Source organism: Schistocerca serialis, chromosome 9 (assembly GCF_023864345.2).
Source record: "Schistocerca serialis cubense isolate TAMUIC-IGC-003099 chromosome 9, iqSchSeri2.2, whole genome shotgun sequence".
Taxonomy (NCBI): Eukaryota; Metazoa; Arthropoda; class Insecta; order Orthoptera; family Acrididae; genus Schistocerca; species Schistocerca serialis.
Window position 1 is genome coordinate 425,231,726 of NC_064646.1, and position 16,025 is coordinate 425,247,750.

The window sequence follows — 16,025 nt, forward strand, 5'->3', positions numbered from 1 at the left end:
AAATAACAATGTAAGCTGAAATACACCAACCAGTTTTCTCATTACAAACCATAGGTGTATGAAAGAAAATGTTAAGAGTTGTTTTGGAGGCACGTTTTCTTCTTTCAGGAAACTAAGCATCAGCTGGACAGGGAACTTAAAACTGCTGCTCTACACTTTGCTTAGAAACAGTTAATATGCTAATGTAATGCACAGCTTAAATGCAACCAAGCATGCTTTCCTTAATTCCTCTGTATCAGTATTTTCTATAGAAGCTCTTTTCTTTAACTTCTCCTTGGCTTGCCCTTTCCATGTGCTACATAGCTATTTTATATTAATTTTCATAGGTTTGAAAATTGGTGCTTAGTTTCAGATATTCCACACACCTGAGGGAGGACACTCACCTCCTGCAGGAGGAGCTGCACAATCCGTGATATGATGCCTCAAACCGTGCAGCATTTTTTTTGTTTGTTATTAGTACTGAAGCAGTCTTTGGAAACCAAAGTCATTAAACTTTATCATCAGTATCATTCTGAATGCTTTAAGTCTTTACTTGTTTAATGATTACCACTGCTATGTAACAAACAACAATAAGTAAGGACTTACCAAAGCATCTGTGGCATCTATACTTCTGATATGACCATTTGCAATTTCAGTTACAGCAAATGCACAATATAATTCACCAGGAATAGTGAGTACATCATTCACATACTTTGCTTCACCTGAAATAAATGGTTTTTAAATGTAGGAAATGTTCATAATAACATTAGAAAATGTAATTTAAGAGCATGGCTCAAATGCACCTAAGTAAGTAATAGGAAGAAGGGAAGGAGAGAAATGACCTTAGTAAACTGTGATATCTTTCTTGCTGCTGTTTATTACATATTATATAGACCATCTGATTGATTCTTTTACAGAAATGTAGAACTAGTGAAGTTTCTTACTGCTTACTTTCAGGCAACATGTACATTCTTTCAAATTGGTTAGTAACATCTTGTGGAACAATTTTCTGTGGAATAAGTGGGAATATGAAAATATTTCATGAGGTTGATTTTTTGTTTCCAGTCCCTACAATTGCATAAAGAACAAAATTAACTGAACTTTGTTGTCTGAGAAGCTCAGTAAGAAGCTTCTCTCACTTCAAATGTGAGTGTACTTGCTGATTAAAATTGAGCATTCTACTCTACTTACTAACTCCTGTTCAAGTGCTACATTAATTGTTGGTATGACTGTTACACAGAATTGAATATAATGCATGTTCTGCATAGTCCCAAAATTTATGGATTTCCCTTTACAGGGAATTAATAAGTTCAAAAAACATTGATTATCTCTGCTGTTGCTGTCTCTTTAATGGTATGTATTACAGAGCTCTGTACTGCCTGACTTTTTTTGTGCAAACTTTGATGGTCCTTATTTCTGTGTTCTGTGAAATTTCATGACTATTTTTATTTTCCCCAACTTTGGGAAATGTCATTGTTGTTTGACAGATATACTGTATAAATTACAGCACTTTCACAGCTCTGCTGTTTAACAGTGCAAGATGACACATTAAGATGGGTGCCTTTAATCCAGCTCCAGTACTATATCATGTGAGAGCAGCACTAATCACATCTCATTAAAGTTAGCAACACTATAAACACTATTTGTGTTAGACATGTGTGTAATGAAACTGATGCACATAATTAAACTGATGCATATAATTAAACTGAACCAATAAATAGATTTAATATTTACCAGAACATTGCACAAGAGCTTCAATTTTTGGCACTGGCTTTCCAAGGGGCCACAATTCCTTATGTATGTCATAGTCTTGTTTCCCAGATGACAATGGCCTCTTCAGCAGTTCACCTCCACTTCTGAGTACAGGTCTTACTGTTTCCGGAGATATACTCAGCACACACTGCAATGGTTTTTAATATTGTCATAAAATATAGTAGTAATTTGAACCCAATAAAAATCTTAGTAAATTTAAGGAACAGACAAGAATTTTCCATTTTAACCATGAGTCTGCTTTTAGTGTAACCGTATTAAATATTCCAGTGACATACCTTGTATAACAAAGCTTCAGCCAAATTCTTACGGTATTCTGGTGAAGCCTCCAGTGGTGTCTCTGAAGGTGTAAGCTCAGAATCTAAAATTTTCAGTGTTTCTTGTAGGATGTCCAATTCAAAAATATTTTTACCCTCCAAGAATATCTCTGTTTCTGCAGCATGTACCTATTTGCAATGTGAATTGTTACTCCTCTGATCACATACTCATGCATAATACGAAAGGAAAAGTGCACATTATCCAAAATATCACTTATCAGCTGCCTATTTTGTCTTTTAAAAATATGTGTGCAGTAAGATGGTATTTTACAACTTTTAATCTAGTTTTTTTCGAATTTTGGTATGATTAGCTCATTATTTCCTATTCTACATTTTATTAGAGAAAACATAACATTATATGGTTCTATGAGAATAATCTTATTTATTTGTTGCCTTCACAATTGTCTGTTATTGTCATTTTCATTTATAACAAGATGATATTCTTTATTGCTTTCATTATGTCACAGTTGCACTGATTCATGTGAAAAAAAAAAAGTAATAAGGGAACACATGAAATGGAGCATTCATAAACTCTGACTCCTGTTTGTGATTGTGAGTAAATTAGTTAACTTCCATCTGCAGCTCACTTTCACATTGACACTGTTTCTTGCATTTCATACATACTGTTTTGGTTCTGTTTTTATGCCTGCCACATACGTAACGAATTCCAGGTTTTGTTAACTCCTTGGTCTTTTCTTCATGCCTATACTTGGTCAAGAAGGCATGAATATCGTTGAGAAGTGTCAAGTAATGCTAGTTGATTTAAATGTTCTTCTATTAGGACCAGAGCAAGACGTTTCAAAAAATTTCATCTTTCTTCATTATCAGGATTGTTTAATTTGAAAATAATGTGCACATTTATGCCAGCAATACCTAGATGTCTGTAGAGAAGTAGAAGTGGCCATCGTCGTGTTATTTTGGAAGTGCTGTAGGATGAGCTCATGTGCTTCACAGTGTCTACTTCTCCTTTGGTAGCATTGTATTTCAAATTGACTCGATTTCTTAGTCTATCTATTTCATTTGTGCTGTGCATTGTTGACAAAAAATTCACACCTTTGTTTTTTAGTAACAGTCTAGACCATACAAAAATCATCTTGAAAACCAAAAAGTCATAACTTGACTTCTCAGGTTTTATTTGCTTGGAATTCTTGATATATTTCCTTATTTTTTTCATGGTTCCCAAGAAAGTAGAACTTTTGCCAATGAGATTTTCAACCAGATGGTAGCTACTGAAGTAATTGTCAGTCTTAAGATTTCTGTTTGTTTTCCCAACTGGAGTCACAAATCTTTGCACAATGTCATTAGGCTTGTTAGACTTCAGGTAGGGTCCTGGCATCTGCTTGCCACAGTAAATTTCAAAGTTCAGGGTGCAAAATGTTTTGGCATCACACAAGGCATAAATCTTGATCCCATATTTTGCAGGATTATTACAGATATACCGTACGAATCTGCAGTGTCCTCTGAAAGGATACAACATCTTGTGAATAGCGACAAACTTGTTGACATTGTAGAGAGCAAGGCAGCTGTTGACAAACTTGATGGAAGTCCCGAATATGTGCTAGTTTGTCACTATTTTCTTTCATTCCAGGTACCCAGGTTGTCGAACCTAAGAGTTCAAAGCAGAAAGTGAAAGCACTTGTAGCTGAAGTGAACTCATAAAATAATCATTCCTGTACAATCTGCATCCCACAGTTCACAGTAATTTGTATGTAATCCTTTCTTTATACCTGTTAGATACAATGCACATAGAAGAGCCGTTATATCTTGTTTAGTGGGGTCTTTGCACTCCCATTCTCTTTAATATTGGACTTCAGCTCTTTTACTATTCTGGATGTAACAGTTTGTATTTTCAACAAAGTTGTCAATCATCCAATCAGTAATAAATATGTAGAATGCATCAGTTTATTTTTCTGTAATTTCAGCACTTGATTTTGGACCTGGCAAAACTTTTAGAATGTTCTTTGCCTTGGTTTTAGAAGGAGGAGGAAGCAGTTCACTTATCCAAATAGTTTATCTTTTTCTACGTAAAATTGGTAATCATCTGTTTGTTATCTCCCCTCTTCAACCAGGGGGGGGGGGGGGATCATCTGTTTCCTCTTAATTGTTCAGAGTCAGTGCTGTGGTTTTCTTCTTCAATAACTTCCTCTTCAGACTCTGATTAACATGAATCTGATGATTCTTGTAATTTTTCTGACAATTCTCTCAATACTTTCTCATAGTCTTCAACACACACAATTAGATGGTCCCTGTCAAATGCCCTCTTTTTCTACATTTCGACACCTTTAATGAGACCTAATGAAGCATGTTTTTATAAAAGTAATATATTGCAGCAAATCAATATCCAAGATTGTAAAAAGTAATAAACATTGCATATGGGAACTTTGATTCAATTCAAATATTGATTGTATCTAATATAAAGAATGCCTTGAGGCACAAGAAAAACAAAAATGTAGAAAATACTTAAATCACAAGGCACGTAGTGCAAACACACCACAAATGTAACACTCATATTTCAAACAATAGCAACCAAACTGCTGAAAGCATGAATTGCACAAATATAGTAAGTGGTGACATCTGTTGAGAATAACGAATATGTATCTAGATGTGGTCACAACTGTAATGCTGTGATACAATTAGGAAACAATCTTGCGGTTAACTGCCACAAGCAAACCTATTGAAGGGGTGAATCAGTTTTACTACACCGACCAACTGAACACCCATAAATATGAAACTTCCTGGCAGATTAAAACTGTGTGCCCGACCGAGACTAACTCGGGACCTTTGCCTTTCGCGGGCAAGTGCTCTACCAACTGAGCTACCGAAGCACGACTCACGCCCGGTACTCACAGCTTTACTTCTGCCAGTACCTCATCTCCTACCTTCCAAACTTTACAGAAGCTCTCCTGCGAACCTTGCAGAACTGGCACTCCTGAAAGAAAGAATATTGCGGAGACATGGCTTAGCCACAGCCTGGGGGACACACTGCTGCAGAGTGAAAATCCCATTCTGGACCCATAAATATGATAGTAATTTTGTCTGACACTTAGATTTTATTGTTATATGTTACATCTGAATAGCAGTTACAGTTATTCTTGATCTTTTTCTTGATTTGAGATACAGGTTGTAGATGTGAACAGGTGTATAATAAAGTTTTCATCAGACTAATACTGAAAGCAGATTTTTTTAAAAAGAAATCCACAGGTAAAATTTGTGACAAAAGAAGAGATGTTTTCATGAATCAGTTTTGCAGTAGTGTTCATAATACCATGTTAATTGCTGCCAACAAATATTCTGTGCCTTTTGTAAATTTTTCTTTGGATCAGGCATCTTCATTCCACTGCTCAGATGTGCGTTCTTGTGCTATAATTCACACCATTGACTTACGCAACATGAATATTTTGCACATTATCAGCTTTTCTTGTTTATATTTAACGTTAGTAGCAATACAACACACCTGTTCAGGAAATCATTTAGTGGTGTCACTTTCTCCACTTGCACCATGAAATATCTGTACACTACTTTTAAGAAATATAGCTATACTTTGTCATATAACTAAGTTACTTCCCAGTTCTGTCAGGTTTACAGTTCTTTTTGTTGAATAATAAAATTTCATTAAAAGGATTAGATTTTAACATGCTGCTTTTCATCTCACACCATCATAGTATTTGATCAATTACTGGTTTGTGAGTTTAACTGTTGTGGGTGTGATAACAGTGTGTGTCTATTCTATTCATGAATGTAATTTAATAACATACAACAGGGAATATAACCATTACTAATGGGAACCGTGCATCAAGAGACACTTCTGATGCAGCATGCCTCAGGAGACACACTGGAATAAACCACCTCCAGAAATCATGATATCCCTTTGTCCTCAATGGAAGGGTCTCCAAAACTTAGAGTAGGCTGAAAGTCTTGGCTCTAAATGAAGGTGTGACCTGTTCACAATGAAAAATCTTAGAGCTATTGATAAACTGATCTCTGGTTGGTCATTAGTATTAGACAAATGATTATAGTTTCATGGGACTCTTGATTGAAAAAGGTGACTGATGGTAACATTGTGTGTCAGCCATATTATTCATTGCTGTGTAAGCAGCAGGCAATGTAAATGGACAGTTATTTCTTCTCCAACAAATTATGAGCTATGTTATGTCATTCAATACCTGAAAGCTGAAGGAACAGCGCAGAAAAAATTCATTGTAGTGTGGTGAAGAAATGAATGATGAAATAAAAGAAATTATTCAGATAGTGAAGGGTGACGAAAATTTAATAGTCATGGGTGACTGGAATTCGAGTGTAGGAAAAGGGAGAGAAGGAAACGTAGTATGTGAATATGGATTGGGGCTAAGAAATGAAAGAGGAAGCAGCCTGTTAGAATTTTGCACAGAACACATCTTAATCATAGCTAACACTTGGTTTAAGAATCATGAAAGAAGGTTGTATACATGGAAGAACCCTGGAGATACTAGAAGGTATCAGATTATATAATGGTAAGACAGATTTAGGAACCAGGTTTTAAATCTTAAGACATTTCCAGGGGCAGATGTGGACTCTTACCACAATCTATTGATTATGAACTGCAGATTAAATCTGAAGAAAGTGCAAAAAAGTGGGAATTTAAGGAGATGGGACCTGGATAAACTGAAAGAACCAGAGGTTGTACAGAGCTTCAGGGAGAGCAAAAGGGAACAATTGACTGGAATGAGGGAAAGAAATACAGTAGAAGAAGAATGGGTAGCTTTGAGGGATGAAGTAGTGAAGGCAGCAGAGGATCAAGTAGGTAAAAAGACGAGGGCTAGTAGAAATCCTTGGGTGACAGAAGAAATATTGATTTTAATTGACGAAAGGAGAAAATATAAAAATGCAGTAAATGAAGCAGGCAAACAAGAATACAAACGTCTCAAAAATGAGATCGACAGTAAGTGCAAAACGGCTACGCAGGGATGGCTAGAGGACAAATGTAAGGATGTAGAGGCTTATCTCACTAGGGGTAAGATAGAAACTGCCTGCAAGGAAATTAAAGAGACCTTTGGAGATAAGAGAACCTCACATATGAACATCAAGAGCTCAGATGGAAACCCAGTTCTAAGCAAAGAAGGGAAAGCACAAAGGTGGAAGGAGTATATAGAGGGTCTATACAAGGGTGATGTACTTGAGGACAATATTATGGAAATGGAAGAGGATGTAGATGAAGATGAAATGGGAGATACAATACTGTGCGAAGAGTATGACAGCACTGAAAGACCTGAGTCAAAACAAGGCCCTGGGAGTAGACAACATCCATTATAACTACTGATGGCCTTGGGAGAGCCAGTCCTGACAAAACTCTACCATTTGGTGAGCAAGATGTATGAAACAGGCAAAATACCCTCAGACTTCAAGAAGAATATAATTATTCCAATCCCAAAGAAAGCAGGTGTTGACAGATGTGAAAATTACCGAACGATCAGTTTAATAAGCCACAGCTGCAAAATACTAACACAAATTCTTTACAGATGAATGGAAAAACTAGTAGAAGCCAACCTCGGGAAGATCAGTTTGTATTCCGTAGAAATACTGGAACACGTGAGGCGATACTGACCTTATGACTTATCTTAGAAGAAAGATGAAGGAAAGGCAAACCTACGTTTCTAGCATTTGTAGACTTAGAGAAAGCTTTTGACAATTTTTTTTTTTTTTTTTTTTTTTTTTTGTGTGTTTGTGGTTTTAGGGCGCAAAACTTCTATGGTCATTAGCGCCCAACCCGCGACGTAGAAAACAGGAAAAAAACGAAATTTAAAATCAGCAGCAATGGGAACAAAGTCATAAAATTTGAGAAACTAAAGGCAGAAGGAATGCTTAAAAATCCACTATAGAAAGGGGTTGGTTGTCCCCCAAAAAAAGCTTCAAATGACTGACGTCATTTCACCGTCACTAATAAACTGTAGAACGCGGTCAGCTGAGCGCGTGTCATCTGCTAAAATCGACGATAGATCAGGCGATAGCTGTAGACGGGAGCGTAACGGATTAAAATAGGGGCATTCAATTAAAAGGTGTCTGACCGTCCACAGCTGAGAGCAGTGGGGACAGAGTGGGGGAGGATCACCGCTTAAAAGATGTCGATGACTAAAAAGACAGTGCCCTATCCGGAGTCTAGCTAAAATTACCTCCTCCCGACGACGCGTTCGGGAGGAAGAGGTCCAAGCGCAAGGAAGGGCTTTCACTTCCCGCAATTTATTGTGGGGAAGTGTTGACCAATGCGCATGCCATAAATGAGCAACTTGGCGACATAAACCGCTCCGTAGATCGGTAAACGGAAGAGACTGAAGAGCTGGCCGAGGAAGAGAGACCGCAGCCTTGGCCGCTATATCGGCCGCCTCATTTCCACAGATACCAGCGTGTCCCAGGAGCCAGAGGAACGCCACTGAGACGCCCCCCAGGTGGAGCAAGCGCAGACAGTCCTGAATCCGGTGGACCAGAGGGTGCACAGGGTAAAGAGCTTGGAGACTTAGGAGAAAGCTGAGAGAATCTGAGCAGATTACGTACTGTATCCACTGATGGCGGCGGATGTAGTGGACAGCCTGGAGAATAGCGTAAAGCTCCGCAGTATAAACCGAACACTGGTCGGGAAGCCGAAAGTGATTGAGGGTGTCGCCAACAATATAGGCACTCCCTACACCTAACGATGTTTTCGAGCCATCGGTGTAAATAAATGTGGCTTCCGTCATTTGTGCACATAGAGCAGCAAATGCCTGATGGTAAACAAGTGTAGGGGTACCATCCTTGGGAAATTGACATAGGTCTTTGAGCAAGTCGATCCGGGGACGGAGCCAAGGCGGTGCTGTACCCCAAGTTGTAAAGAAGGTTTTAGGAAAGCGGAAGGAAAGCGGAAGGAAAGAGAATGGAGCAGTTGACAGAAGCAGACTCCCGGGGGTAGTAGGGAGGAGGAGCGGCCTGCATACCCGACATCAAAGGAGGCGTCGAAAAAAAGGTCATGGGCTGGATTAGCAGGCATGGAAGACAGATGGCTAGCATAATGACTCAGAAGGACTGCCCGTCGATTGGACAGCGGAGGTTCAGCAGTCTCAGCATAAAGGCTTTCCACAGGGCTGGTGTAAAAAGCTCTAGACACTAAACGTAATACATGGTGGTGGATAGAGTCGAGACGCCGAAGAATAGACGGCCGAGCAGAGGAGTAGTCTATGCTTCCATAATCCAATTTCGAGCGCACTAAGGCGCGATAGAGGCGGAGAAGGACCACTCGGTCCGCTCCCCAAGAGGTACCATTCAGGACACGGAGGGTGTTAAGGGAACGCAGACAGCGAGCTGAAAGATAGGAAACGTGGGAGGACCAGCACAGTTTTCTGTCAAACATAAGACCCAAGAATTTAGCGACGTTGGAAAACGGAAGGTTGACAGGACCTAGATGTAAGGAGGGCGGAAGAAACTCCTTACGTCGCCAAAAATTAACACAAACGGTCTTACTGGGTGAGAAACGGAAGCCGGTTTCGATGCTCCATGAGTTGAGGCGATCGAGACATCCTTGAAGAAGTCTTTCAAGAAGGCTAGTCCGTTGAGAGCTGTAGTAGATCACAAAATCGTCCACAAAGAGGGAGCCTGAGACATCAGGAAGGAGACAATCCATAATTGGATTAATGGCGATGGCAAACAGTACAACACTCAGCACGGAGCCCTGGGGTACCCCGTTTTCTTGGGAGAAAGTACGGGAGAGAGTAGTGTTCACCCGCACCCTAAATGTGCGCTCTGCCATAAATTCGCGAAGAAAAAGGGGCAGCCGGCCTCTAAAGCCCCAAGAGAACAGTGTGCGGAGGATGCCTGTCCTCCAACAGGTATCGTACGCTCTCTCCAGATCAAAAAATATTGCTACCGTTTGGCGTTTCTGGAGAAACTTGTTCATGATATAAGTGGAGAGAGCAACAAGATGGTCAACGGCAGAACGATGATGTCGGAATCTGCATTGGGCTGGTGTTAGAAGACTGCGGGATTCCAGCCACCAAGCTAAACGGTAATTCACCATACGCTCCAAAACCTTACAGACACTACTCGTGAGAGAAATGGAGCGATAGCTAGAGGGGAGATGTTTGTCCTTTCCAGGTTTCGGAACGGGAACGACAATAGCTTCCCGCCATCGCCTGGGAAATGTACTGTCGGTCCAAATTCGATTATAAAGGCGAAGGAGGTAACGCAGGCTATGGGTGGATAAATGCAGCAACATTTGGACATGGATACCATCTGGTCCAGGGGCGGAGGAGCGAGAAGAAGAGAGTGCATGTTGGAGTTTGCGCATGGAGAAAACAGTATTGTAGCTTTCGCGATTTTGAGAGGAGAAAGCAAGAAGTCGCACTTCCGCTGCACGTTTCTTCGGGAGAAATGCTGGTGGGTAATTTGAAGAGCTCGAAATCTCAGCAAAGTGCTGACCCAATGAGTTAGAAATTGCGACGGGGTCCACTAAGGTATCATGCGCGACAGTGAGCCCAGAGACCGGGGCAGTGGCACGTAAAGTGCCCTCCGCCACACACCGTTGGGTGGCTTGCGGAGTATCAATGTAGATGTAGATGTAGATGAAAAACTAGGCGCGCCTGAGAACCGTCGAATCCGACTCCAAACTTCCGAGGAGGGAGTGAAGGTGTTAAATGAGCTAGTAAAGAATTTCCAGCTTGCCTTCTTGCTATCGCGGATGACGCGACAGCATCGCGCACGGAGCTGCTTATATCGGATACAGTTGGCCAAGGTTGGATGGTGACGGAATATGCGAAGAGCACGTCGTCGCTCACGTATTGCGTCACGGCATGCCTCGTTCCACCAAGGAACTGGGGGGCGCCGGGGCAATTCGGAGGTGCGTGGTATTGAACGTTCCGCAGCTGTGAGAATAACGTCGGTAAAATGTGTGACCTCATCGTCGACGCTGGGAAAGCGACGGTCATCGAATGTCGCTAGAGACGAAAAAAGTGTCCAATCGGCTTGGGCAAACTTCCAGCGTCGCGAGTGCATATATGGCAGTTGAGGCTGCAGTCGAAGAACACATGGAAAGTGGTCACTCGAGTGTGTGTCATCAAGGGCGAACCATTCTAAGCGCCGAGCTAGCGGAACAGTACCGACCGCAAGGTCCAAATGAGATAAATTTGCCGTGGAGGCAGACTAGATCCGCTTGGTGGAAGACGTCTAGCAATAGTGAGCCACGTGGACAAAGATGTGGAGATCCCCAAAGCGGGTGGTGGGCATTGAAGTCCCCAACCAGCAAATAGGGGGGTGGAAGTTGATCAAGAAGATGAAGGAGATCAGCTCGTGCCAGTGGTGTAGACGATGGAATGTATACCGTACAAAGAGAGAACGTGTATCCAGAAAGGGAAAGACGGACGGCAACAGCTTGGTAGGAAGTGTTTAAGGGGATTGGGTGATAATGGAGATTATCATGGAGCAGAATCATGAGTCCTCCATGGGCTGGAGTGCCTTCAACAGAGGGAAGGTAATATCGGACGGACTGAAAATGAGGGAGAACAAAGCGGTCATGGGGACGCAGCTTTGTTTCCTGAAGACAGAAGATGACCGGCGAGTAGGATTGCAAGAGGATCGACAATTCCTCCCGATTGGCGCGAATGCCGCAGATATTCCAGTGGATAATGGACATAGGGTGAACAGAAAATGGAGAAACGTAACCAAGGTTGCTGTCAACTCAACGACTGCTCAGAGCTTGCGACCGACAGCATGGAATGGCATTCAGTCGAAGGCAGAAGATCCTGAAGATCCTGATCCATAGGTTGGTCAGGAGCAGCTCCTGCCACCAACGATCGGCCAGTTGACCGGCCACCAGCAGTGCGCCTCGGCGACACAGAAAATGGCCGAGGGCGATTTCCGCCAGGTGGTGCTGTAGATGGGACACGCCTTGGCGGAGAAGGAGAGGAACTGTGTTTCTTCGTAGCCTTCTTGGAGGTATGATGTTTAGATGAAGGAGGAACCGATGGTTGTGAAGTTGCAGTACTTAAAAACTCTTCACGAGAATGCTCTTTTTTCGAAGACTTGGCGTCTGACTTTTGGGCTCGAGATTTAGCAGAACCCGATGAAGGGTGAGCCATAGAGTGGGCAGGCAAAAAAGGTGAGGTTGAACGGGCGATCTTTGCGCTGGCCGATCTGACGACCGTGGTACTAAATGTGAGGTCGCAAGTCTGCGTGGCCGCCTCCTTTGTTGGCCTAGGAGAAGCAAGGACAGTGCTGTATTTTCCTTTCTGAGGCACGGTGGGCTGTCGACTAGCGAGTAACTTTCGAGCAGCAAAGGTCGACACCTTTTCCTTCACTCTTATTTCCTGGATGAGCTTTTCATCCTTAAAAACGGGGCAATCTCGAGAGGAAGCAGCGTGGTCAGCCATACAGTTGATGCAGTGAGGGGATGGAGGTGGACGAACACCCTCATGGGCATCCTTGCCACACATAACACATTTGGCCGGATTGGAACAGGACTGGCTGGTGTGATTGAACCGCTGACATCGATAGCAAGGCGTAGGGTTTGGGACATAAGGGCGAACGGAAATTATCTCATAGCCTGCTTTGATTTTTGATGGGAGTTGAACTTTGTCAAATGTCAAGAAGACAGTGCGGGTTGGAATGATGTTCGAGTCAACCCTTTTCATAACCCGATGAACAGCGGTGATGCCCTGGTCAGACAGGTAGTGCTGAATTTCTTCATCAGACAATCCATCGAGGGAGCGTGTATAAACGACTCCACGTGAGGAATTTAAGGTACGGTGCGGTTCTACCCGGACAGGGAAGGTATGGAGCAGAGAAGTATGCAGCAATTTTTGAGCCTGGAGGGCACTGTGTGTTTCTAACAACAGGGTACCATTCCGTAATCTGGAACAAGACTTTACAGAACCCGCAATTGCGTCGACACCTTTCTGAATAATGAAAGGGTTGACCGTGGAAAAGTCGTGACCTTCGTCAGACCGAGAAACAACAAGGAACTGTGGCAACGATGGAAGAACCATCTGTGGCTGAGACTCAGTGAACTTACATTTGTGAGCAGACATAGTGGAAGGTGAGGAAACCATTGCGGAAGAATCCCCCATGATTACCGGTGTCTCCGATGGTGCGCTCCTCCCTTGTGGGGGCCCTCACCGAGGGCACACCCGCCTTAGGTGATTGTTCACACCTCAGGTCACACCTCCCGACAAACGGACGGAGGGACCAATCGGCACTTTCGGAAGGTATCAGCTCGGGTAATCACCCCTCCCTGGGCCTGGCCGTTACCAGGGGGTACGTACGTGTCCTACCTGTCTACCTGGGGCGGGGAATTACGCGTTACCCCGTCACCGGCTACGCATGGAAGTGCGTGGGTCGGCCTTCAGACACGCACAGGGAGGAAAAAAGGGAAAGGGAAAGGAAAGAAAAGGGGGTCTCAAACGCCGCAGTGGAGAAAAGGGCAAGGAGAAGAGGGAAGGAAAAGAGAAGGACAGAGGAAGGGCAAGGACTTGCAAGTGTAAAAGCAAGGAATTTGGAACAGTTTCGACCGTCCGTCTCCGGACGTAGGCACAAACCATACTCCCAGAGGGGGAGAAAGGGAAGGAAAGAGCCAGAGGTGAGGGGGGGGGCGAAGATGGGGGATGGGGAGGGATGCGGAAAGGGAAGGGAAGGTATGCAGCCTGGAAAGGAAGGAGGGCCACATTAGCTCGGGGTCCCGTGCTCGCTACGCACGTGTCCACAAAAGAGTTGTGGACCCCCTGGGGGGGCTTTTGACAATGTTGACTGGAATACTCTCTTTCAAATTCTGAAGGTGGCAGGGGTAAAATACAAAGAGCAAAAGGCTATTTACAATTTGTACAGAAACCAGATGGCAGTTTTAAGACTCGAGGGACATGAAAGGGAAGCAGTGGTTGGGAAGGGAGTGAGACAGGGTTGTAGCCTGTCCCCGATGTTATTCAATCTGTATATTGAGCAAGCAGTAAAGGAAACAAAAGAAAAATTCGGAGTAGGTATTAAAATCCATGGAGAAGAAATAAAAACTTTGAGGTTCGCCGATGACATTGTAATTCTGTCAGAGACAGTAAAGGACTTGGAAGAGCAGTTGAACGGAATGGACAGTGTGTTGAAAGGAGGATATAAGATGAATATCAACAAAAGCAAAACAAGGATAATGGAATGTAGTCTAATTAAGTCGGGTGATGCTGAGGGAATTAGATTAGGAAATGAGGCACTTAAAGTAGTAAAGAGTTTTGCTATTTGGGGAGCAAAATAACTGATGATGTTCAAAGTAGAGAGGATATAAAATGTAGGCTGGCAATGGCAAGGAAAGCGTTTCTGAAGAAGAGAAATTTGTTAACATCCAGTATTGATTTAAGTGTCAGGAAGTCATTTCTGAAAGTATTTGTATGGAGCGTAGCCATGTATGTAAGTGAAACATGGACGATAAATAGTTTGGACAAGAAGAGAATAGAAGCTTTCAAAATGTGGTGCTACAGAAGAATGCTGAAGATTAGATGGGTAGCTCACATAACTAATGAGGAAGTATTGAATAGGATTGGGGAGAAGAGAAGTTTGTGGTACAACTTGACTGGAAGAAGGGATCAGTTGGTAGGACATGTTCTGAGGCATCAAGGGATCACCAGTTTAGTATTGGAGGGCAGCGTGGAGGGTAAAAATCGTAGAGGGAGACCAAGAGATGAATACACTAAGCAGATTCAGAAGGATGTAGGTTGCAGTAGGTACTGGGAGATGATTAAGCTTGCACAGGATAGAGTAGCATGGAGAGCTGCATCAAACCAGTCTCCGGACTGAAGACCACCACCACAACAACAACAACAACAACAACAACAGTGTGGCATTTGAATGATGATGGGATTGTATGACTGTTGTGTGGGAATGGTGCAGAGAATTCAAGGCTGGTAACACAGAATGAACAAATGTGCTTGATGAAAGTGATCAAGAAAGACATTCAGACATAAGTGATAAACTTTCACAAAACTGATGTCTTAATTTCTGACCTTTCTAAAAATGTGACTAATTTCAAGCCTAGCCCTCTAACATTGTCACAGAGGGCTTTGGTTATTGTAAATTGTATAGAGTGGGTACCAAAATGTCTAAGGTTCACAAAACAAAGAATGTGATCATCCTTGACAGCCTCGAACTGTACATGACATGCCTTAGTGAGGCTGCCCAAGGCTACTACTGCAGTGGGTGATCACTACCTGACAGCAACGCCACCATGTTGAACAATCCTTTTCATGCAGCCACAGGACATTGTGTTATGACTCAAACTGTGTGCAATAGACTGCATGATGTGCAACTTTACTCCGGACGTCCAGGTGATGTCCATCTTTGCAACCACAACACCATGCAGGGCAGTACAGATGGGCCCAGTGACATGCCAAATGGACCATTCAGGATTGGCATCATGTTCTCTTCACCAGTGAGTGTCATGTATGCCTTCAACCAGACGATTGTTGGAGACATGTCTGGAGGCAAACCAGTCAGGTGAATGCCATAGCCACGCTGTCCATTGAGTACAGCGAGATGGAGGTTCCCTTCTGTTTTGGTGTGGCATTATGAGTATTAGAGGTATCAGTGTGTACAGCAATCTGGACCACCACCTGTCAAGGTCTCACTGTAGATACAAGGTGCAATGTGTGGTTTTCATGAGCAATATAGAAGGGCAGAAATGATGTTTATGGCAATCAATATTCCAATTTACTGTAAATGGTCTGGAACTCTCAGAACCGAGGTGATGCAAAACTGTTTTGATGTATGTATTTCTCGTAAGGCTCCTATAAGTATTAACAGAATTGCTTTCATTTCTGAAATGATTGTAGTTCACGAGGCAGGATTGTAAGTAGTTTTGACCATTCATAAATCAGGATAATTTAGTTTCTTCAATTGTACTGCAGTATTTTACTGAAACCACATAACCTTTGTGGCAATATGTTAAATAGCACTGTCCTCCTTTAAGTCAGACTTTTCACTTACAGCCACATT

At 42.5% G+C, this 16,025-nt stretch overlaps 1 protein-coding gene across 1 annotated transcript in view; it reads right to left on the minus strand.

Moving 5' to 3' along the window:
- Positions 1-16,025, minus strand: part of LOC126418611 (uncharacterized) — a gene marked incomplete in the record, with an annotated part of 174,015 nt that overhangs the window by 53,568 nt on the left and 104,422 nt on the right. The window contains 3 exon segments of the mRNA XM_050085445.1: positions 586-701; positions 1,714-1,879; positions 2,028-2,195. Of these exon segments, the coding sequence (XP_049941402.1) occupies positions 586-701; positions 1,714-1,879; positions 2,028-2,195 (450 nt within the window).